General features: G+C 40.1%; 1 protein-coding gene across 4 annotated transcripts in view; it reads left to right on the forward strand.

Moving 5' to 3' along the window:
• LOC126183241 (dual specificity protein phosphatase CDC14AB-like) overlaps positions 1-7,965 on the forward strand; it is a 212,138-nt gene extending 204,173 nt beyond the window's left edge. For all 4 annotated transcript variants that reach the window (XM_049925033.1, XM_049925031.1, XM_049925034.1 and 1 more), the window contains one exon: positions 7,208-7,965. In XM_049925033.1, coding sequence (XP_049780990.1) covers positions 7,208-7,256 — 49 coding nt within the window. In that variant the 3' untranslated portion in view covers positions 7,257-7,965. The remainder of the gene's footprint in view (positions 1-7,207) is intronic.
• The last annotated feature ends 1,157 nt before the right edge of the window (positions 7,966-9,122 follow it).

Here is a 9,122-nt window from a genome sequence, read left to right on the forward strand (position 1 = left end):
TGCAAAGTAATAGACCATTTTATCTCAAAAAATGAGCAGAAATAAAGTTTTTATAAGTTTAGAAAGAAATATATGCAGACCATTAGCAAATTCCCCCATGCCTTTAAAGGAGGAGGAGTTGTGAATTAATTTAGCAACTGAAGCTGAGCAATTGTTCATCACTAAGTATTGACATCTTGAAGAAGAATTGTGGAAACTGGTTGTTTTGAGTAATTAAAGTCGATTTATCTTTATAACTGTCAAAAGCAAATGGACTGTGCAAGGATAATGTAGAGCTATAAGCCCAAACACAGTGAGATGTAATGAGAGTTGTTGACCGCAGTACTATTGCAATCAATGATCTGTAGTGTTAGACGAAAAATTGAGAATGCCAAGGAAATATGCTTGCACAACAACTCCGTAAAATATTTATATACTGAGGTGACAGAAGTCATGGGGTAGCAGTATACATATACAGATAGCAGTAGTATCACTTACACAAGGTATAAAAGGGCAGTACATAGGTAGAGATGTCATTTGTACTCAGGTGATTCATTTGGAAAGGTTTCCAGTGAGATTATGGTTTCATGGCTGTAATTAACAGACTTTGAATGCGGAATGGTAGTTGGAGACAGATGCGTGGGACATTCCATTTCAGAAATTGTTAGGGAATTCAAATTCCGAGATCCACAGTGTCAATGTGTGCCTAGAATACCAAATTTCAGGCATTAAATGTCACCACAGACAACACAGTGGCCGTCAGCCTTCACTAAACGACCAAGAGAAGCGGTGTTTGTGTAGAGTTGTCAGTGCTAACAGGCAAACAACACTGCATGAAATAACCACAGAAATCAATGTGGGACATATGGGAAACATATCCGTTAGGACAGTGTGGCAAAATTTGGCATAAATGGGCTATGGTAGCAGAACCAAAGCAAGTGCCTTTGCTAACAGCACGACATCGCCTGCAGCGCCTCTCCTGGGCTTGTGACTGTATTTATTGGGCCCTGGATGACTGGAAAACAGTGGCCTGGTCAGATGAGTCCCAATTTTAGTTGGTGGGAGCTGGAGGTGGGAATTGTGTGTGGCACAAACCCCACGAAGCCATGGATTCAAGTTGTCAACAAGGCACTGTGCAAGCTGATGGTGGCTCCATGATGGTGTGGGCTGTGTTTACATGGAATAGGTCCTCTCGTTCGACTGAACCGATCATTGCCTAGAAATGGTTGTATTCGGATACTTAGAGACCATTTGCAGCCATTCATGTTCCCAAATGACGACGTCATGTCTTTGGGCCACAGTTGTTTTCGATTGATTTCAAGAACATTCTGGACATTTAAAGTGAATGATTTGGTCACCTAGATCACCTGACATGAATTCATAATTGAGATGTCAGTTTGTGCACAAAATCCTGCACAGGCAACACTTTCACAATTACGGATGTCTATAGATGTGGCATGGCACAATATTTCTGCAGAGGTCTTCCACTGAATGACATGTTGAGTCCATGCCATCTCGAGTTGGTGCACTACACCTACACAATATTTGGATGTATCTCATGACTTTTTTCACCAGTGTATGAATGGCCTGGCGAGCAACATTTCAGCTCTATGAGGCCATTCACAGTTGTATTTAGTAAGACGTGCAGATGACCAGCAGCTAATACGAAGATTGACCCCTGGCACTTAACTTCATAAATGTAATGTAATGCCTGCACTTTGGTTACAGTTGAAACCTTCAATGTATACTATGTGCTATGGAAGCTTATTTTATATTGATGCTGTGAAATTTCTGATCCGCTGCAACTCCCAGAGTGCCTTGAAGCTTTACAATGCATGCACACAGCTAATAAACAAGTTGTGATAATTCATGATTTTCTTCTCCAGGTATAAAGATCAGGGAAGGTTGCAAAGACACATTGCTGTCAAAGGAAATGAAGTAACGGATGTGACAGCTAAGCAAGCCTGCATGGATAATACTGTAGCACATTGTGTTACCTTCATGCGGGTGTCATGCTGTTGAGACACGGTCATTTCTCAATGCAAAGAATAATGTCAGAAAGTGACAGACATTAAGTTGAGGGCAGTCAAGCCAAAACAGTGGCCATGATACCTCCTCCTTTCAGCTACTAAGGATATGGGAAAGTTTCTTTACCATCTACATCTACATCTACATCTACATCCATACTCCGCAAACCACCTGACGGTGTGTGGCGGAGGGTACCTTGAGTACCTCTATCGGTTCTCCCTTCTATTCCAGTCTCATATTGTTCGTGGAAAGAAGGATTGTCGGTATGCCTCTGTGTGGGCTCTAATCTCTCTGATTTTATCCTCATGGTCTCTTCGCGAGATATACGTAGGAGGGAGCAATATACTGCTCGACTCTTCAGTGAAGGTATGTTCTCGAAACTTTGACAAAAGCCCGTACCGAGCTACTGAGCGTCTCTCCTGCAGAGTCTTCCACTGGAGTTTATCTATCATCTCCGTAACGCTTTCGCGATTACTAAATGATCCTGTAACGAAGCGCGCTGCTCTCCGTTGGATCTTCTCTATCTCTTCTATCAACCCTATCTGGTACGGATCCCACACTGCTGAGCTGTATTCAAGCAGTGGGCGAACAAGCGTACTGTAACCTACTTCCTTTGTTTTCGGATTGCATTTCCTTAGGATTCTTCCAATGAATCTCAGTCTGGCATCTGCTTTACCGACGATTAACATTATATGATCATTCCATTTTAAATCACTCCTAATGCGTACTCCCAGATAATTTATGGTATTAACTGCTTCCAGTTGCTGACCTGCTATTTTGTAGCTAAATGATAAAGGATCTATCTGTCTGTGTATTCGCAGCACATTACACTTGTCTACATTGAGATTCAATTGCCATTCCCTGCACCATGCGTCAATTTGCTGCAGATCCTCTTGCATTTCAGTACAATTTTCCATTGTTACAACCTCTCGATACACCACAGCATCATCTGCAAAAAGCCTCAGTGAACTTCCGATGTCATCCACCAGGTCATTTATGTATATTGTGAATAGCAACGGTCCTATGACACTCCCCTGCGGCACACCTGATATCACTCTTACTTCGGAAGACTTCTCTCCATTGAGAATGACATGCTGCGTCCTGTTATCTAGGAACTCCTCAATCCAATCACACAATTGGTCTGATAGTCCATATGCTCTTACTTTGTTCATTAAACGACTGTGGGGAACTGTATCGAACGCCTTGCGGAAGTCAAGAAACACGGCATCTACCTGTGAACCCGTGTCTATGGCCCTCTGAGTCTCGTGGGCGAATAGCGCGAGCTGGGTTTCACATGACCGTCTTTTTCGAAACCCATGCTGATTCCTACAGAGTAGATTTCTAGTCTCCAGAAAAGTCATTATACTCGAACACAATACGTGTTCCAAAATTCTACAACTGATCGACGTTAGAGATATAGGTCTATAGTTCTGCGCATCTGTTCGACGTCCCTTCTTGAAAACGGGGATGACCTGTGCCCTTTTCCAATCCTTTGGAACGCTACGCTCTTCTAGAGACCTACGGTACACTGCTGCAAGAAGGGGGGCAAGTTCCTTCGCGTACTCTGTGTAAAATTGAACTGGTATCCCATCAGGTCTAGAGGCCTTAACTCTTTTGAGCGATTTTAATTGTTTCTCTATCCCTCTGTCGTCTATTTCGATATCTACCATTTTGTCATCTGTGCGACAATCTAGAGAAGGAACTACAGTGCAATCTTCCTCTGTGAAACAACTTTGGAAAAAGACATTTAGTATTTCGGCCTTTAGTCTGTCATCCTCTGTTTCAGTACCATTTTGGTCACAGAGTGTCTGGACATTTTGTTTTGATCCACCTACCGCTTTGACATAAGACCAAAATTTCTTAGGATTTTCTGCCAAGTCAGTACATAGAACTTTACATCCCTACAAACTTGGCAGGATCCGCTCAGAAGAGAATCCACCAATGAGCAATGCTTGTGGGCTACAAATTTAGCATGAGAGCAGATGTTAATTTATCCAGTAATCTTCCATGACAGGCTTTGAGAGTTTTGCCAAGTGATCAGACAACTAAATTTTCCCAAGGCTTGTAGCCTTGTTTACATTAAACTGTCTATATCTGGCTGTTCCAGTGCTTGCCCTTCAGGCATTAGTTCCCAGGTAGTCCTATTGCATACATTTTGTGTGAGCAACTTGACCGTTACTGACTTACGCTCTCACCCAGGGCAGTACAATTACGTATGCTGTGTCCAGCAGACTGACTCTCGGTGTATCAGCTATTTGTCTGCTCCTGCCCATCTGTGCCCATGGGCGAGCACTCAAGTTGGAACAACCTTGTCTAAATTTTAACAACGTATATTAAGATCTACATCTCTACATCTACATCTACATTCATACTCCGCAAGCCACCCAACGGTGTGTGACGGAGGGCACTTTACGTGCCACTGTCATTACCTCCCTTTCCTGTTCCAGTCGCGTATGGTTCGTGGGAAGAACGACTGTCTGAAAGCATCCGTGTGCGCTCTAATCTCTCTAATTTTACATTCGTGACCTGCTCGGGAGGTATAAGTAGGGGGAAGCAATATATTCGATACCTCATCCAGAAACGCACCCTCTCGAAACCTGGCGAGCAAGCTACACCGCGATGCAGAGCGCCTCTCTTGCAGAGTCTGCCACTTGAGTTTGTTAAACATCTCCGTAACGCTATCACAGTTACCAAATAACCCTGTGACGAAATGCGCCGCTCTTCTTTGGATCTTCTCTATCTCCTCCGTCAACCCGATCTGGTACGGATCCCACACTGATGAGCAATACTCAAGTATAGGTCGAACGAGTGTTTTGTAAGCCACCTCCTTTGTTGATGGACTACATTTTCTAAGGACTCTCCCAATGAATCTCAACCTGGTACCCGCCTTACCAACAATTAATTTTATATGATCATTCCACTTCAAATCGTTCCGCACGCATACTCCCAGATATTTTACAGAAGTAACTGCTACCAGTATTTGTTCCGCTATCATATAATCATACAATAAAGGATCCTTCTTTCTATGTATTCGCAATACATTACATTTGTCTATGTTAAGGGTCAGTTGCCACTCCCTGCACCAAGTGCCTATCCGCTGCAGATCTTCCTGCATTTCGCTACAATTTTCTAATGCTGCAACTTCTCTGTATACTACAGCATCATCCGCGAAAAGCCGCATGGAACTTCCGACACTATCTACTAGGTCATTTATATATATATTGTGAAAAGCAATGGTCCCATAACACTCCCCTGTGGCACGCCAGAGGTTACTTTAACGTCTGTAGACGTCTCTCCATTGATAAGATCGAGATGGTGTTCAACATTTTACAATCGGTGTTGTCGAGGGCTGAATGTGAATGGGTGAAAGTGAATCTGACTTTAATGGAGTTTATAATTTTAGACATATCAGCCATATTTGTCCTACATTATTTTAGAAAACTGTCAATAACTGCACTGTTGAGCACCCTTCATCGTGAAAAGGAAAACTCATGTTTGTGTGAACACACGTTTGTTTTACAGCCAGTACACACACATCAAGATATGCATTCCACATCAGTATTGGTTGTCCATATATCACCTTGACATTTGTCATTTAAAGTGTTAGAACCAATAATTGGGAACCTTCTGTGTGTGCCAGGACTACACCATGCCATCTTTCAGCACATCTGTTGTTATGTGAAAGTTTTCTTGTGTCTTTAATGGTACAAAGTAAGTTCTGACTTTTTGGAAATAATTGCTCACACACTTGTGCATACAGCATGTGGACAAAAATAGAGGAACACAAATAAATAAATATTTTTCACTTTTTGTATATAAACTCTGCCAGGAGTGTAAACAGTGTGAAACAAGACTCCTCTGACCAATTGACTTTCTACCACTGTTCCATAATACTGGTTTTATGGCTCCAGCACCACTTTTTCCCATTGTAGGCATTTGCATCACTGATATATGGTTGTGGAATTCCAGCTTACCCTGCAATTCCCTGATTGTGGCGCTCCCTTCTTGTTGTTTTGGTGCTGAAGGATTCACGAGTGCAACATTCAGGTCTACAGTGATATTTGCAGCTGTCATCCTCTTATTTTTAATCACAATCTTCTTCAGGTGTTTCCATATTTTTTTCCAACCCTTGTTAAAAAAAAACTGAGAACACTATAACATTTATTCACCATTATAGCTAAACTGTAGGAAAGGATGGGTGGGGGACCACATGTGAGGCAGTATTTGTTAAACAAAAATCCTTTCATTCCTCCAGGATAGTTTTACACCAAACATTGACTAGTTTTGCAGAGTTTTAATTTTTTAAAGTGTTTAACACTCGTATATCATTTTTATTGAGTCCCGAAGTACTCCACATCACATTTTCGTTTTTGTGAAAAAGTTAACAAATGGTCCTGTTAGAGAATAATTTTTTGGTGGCTCAGAGTAAATTTGGATTGGCTGAACTATATGTGCAAGATAAATGTCTGCTTCGTTTGCAGGTGACCTAGAAATTTAAGATCACATTTTATTTAAGACGCTTGGTTCTTTTGGGTGGTAGGGTGAGGGGTCAGATTTTCATCTCAGCATAACAGATTTTTAAGTTTTTCATTGGTTTGGGTGAATCCTGTTCTGAAAATATCACAATGGTTTCTTCAGTGAAGTGCAAGTTAACATGGTGTAATGAAGTTCTATGTCTAAGAACAACATTGTTTTGAAAACATAAATCCACTGTCAGTAGTCCATTGTGAAGTATAAGTGTTGAAAGAGACAAACTGCAGAAGAGTTTTTGTAGCTCATAGTAGTGTGCTGATTCAGAAATAGGCAACCATGTGCTTTCATTAATTTAAGAGATTGTAGATCAGTATACAGTTGGGTCACTTAAAATTTCAGTTGTTTATTTTGTGTTTCTGTAGTTGAGATAGCAGAGTCAAATTACTTCTCATTTCTAAGCTTCTAAGCATTGTTTTAATTCATGACACATTAAGTTTTAACACCAATTATTGTTTTAACACCGAGCCTGAGTTGTTTACAAGAATAGCTAAGAACATTAAAGTCATCAAAATGAATACAATTAGAGTCAATAATAATAATAATAATAATAATAATAATGTGTGGTAATGGTATAGACGTATTCACATTGAGTGATCTGGAAGTTGCAGGTAAATTGTACAAAATTTTTGACTTATAATAAGCCTAATTCTTTGTCTAAATATTTCAGTGCTCGCATCTCTTCTCCTCGAGCTTGTAAAACATCCTTCATGAGATGACTAACCAGCATATCCAGGAAGAAGAGCCAGATACCTAATCACGTTCCAAGTAAAAGTAAGCAGACTGTAAAGATTAGAGAAGACAGCACTTGGCACGAACGTGCCAAACGCGCCTTGAGTTCCTCTGGAGAAAAACAGTCATCACGTTCAACGAAATCCATTTGTCGTCCACCTGTTAATACTGAGAAATGTGGTTCCTTTGCACGTATTGTGGTTCAGGTTCCTCAAAGTGAAAATGTAGGTGATACGTTATTGGATTGTAATGTAGTATGTGGTCTGAGTGTTTGCGAAGGACCATTAAAAGCAGAATGTGAATCAGATACTAAAATTTTGATGTATTCTGTCAAAAAATGAGCAGCTGCTTTTAATTAAGCAAAAAACCTGATCATTTAGATGTGCACTGGTCTGTACTTATAGAGATAATTCGGTGTACACATAATTTTAAAATATTTTAGATATAATGTAATTTGTTTGTGCTCCAAACACCACACATGTGGAATTTTATTGAAGTTTTAAGGAATCACAGTATTTTTTATATTTGACCTGTTTTATGTTATTGACCCTCCCCCCAATTCTCTCTCTCTCTCTCTCTCTCTCTCTCTCTCTCTCTCTCTCTCTCTCTGTGTGTGTGTGTGTGTGTGTGTGTGTGTGTGTGTGTGTGTGAGAGAGAGAGAGAGAGAGAGAGAGAGAGAGAGAGAGAGAGAGAGAGAGAGAGAGAGAACACATGTGCTTGCTGTTCTGGCAAAAACATGGGGGGGGGGGGGGGGGGGGGGGGGTTGGAGTTATTTTTTTAAAGGGAAAAATGTGGGAGGGAGCAAGTTCTGTGCTGTGGTGTTGATCTCACCATATGTGACATCCCATGAAAGTTCAGTATTTTGGTACATGTCCCTCCACCCATTGCAACTATACATCTTCAGGTTTCTTATCATACTCTAGCCTCTTAATTTCCTATATCCTTCTTAGACCCCTCTTCATATCTCCCTGCATAGACGTTCCTGGATGTATTTGTTATGTGCAGGTTTGGTGTAAACATATTCTGATACATTTCATTATTTTTATTGTTGATTTATCAGTGTTCTGCTACTTGCAGGGAATTTTAATATCCTTGTAAGTAGTCTGTACAGCTTTTACCAGCCGCACTTTTGTTGCTTACACAAGTTCCACGAGTTACTCTTCCACAAGGCCTACTTATATGTCTTCTTAATATGTACATGACTGCAGCCATAGTGGTTGTACTCAACTATAAATTTTCTTTTAACTGTTGTGATGTAATACTGTAAACTAAATGAAACATTTCAGCCACTGTTGACCTTCACTAGACATGGTAAAGTGAAGTACTCTTACAAGTGATATCGATTTTCATTTGTTACTCCAGTAGTAGCATGGATTTTCAACTTTGTGTATCTTTTTACTGTTCCTTCCCATGTTCTTTGCAATGTTATTTTAAAACTTTTTTTAAAGTCTTTTGTATTTTTGTGGTGCTCTACTGATTTATTCTGAAAAAATTTTATGTCCTCGACTTGTGGTGGCTTTATTTGTACTGTTTTTTTGTATATCTGCTTATTTTGATTTATTAGTTGCTAAACACACTTAGTAATTTTGTTATTATTTCATCTACAATTAGATTAAGTCTTTTATTTACATGATTCCTTTGTTTTTTCATTATTACTCTAACTTTACTGTGTGTCCGTGCATGTAATGTTTCGGTTCTTTCTCCCATTTATTTTACATCTGTGCTTTTCACTTCCATTGGGGTTCCATTTTATCATGCTACAATTCGGCTACAACTACTTGTCTCAATTTTTGCTTTATTACTTTGCTGCAAAGAGCAAAAATATAATTTTTTATGAGCAGTTTCATCTTTGA

The sequence above is a fragment of the Schistocerca cancellata genome, chromosome 4 (assembly GCF_023864275.1).
Source record: "Schistocerca cancellata isolate TAMUIC-IGC-003103 chromosome 4, iqSchCanc2.1, whole genome shotgun sequence".
Classification (NCBI taxonomy): domain Eukaryota; kingdom Metazoa; phylum Arthropoda; class Insecta; order Orthoptera; family Acrididae; genus Schistocerca; species Schistocerca cancellata.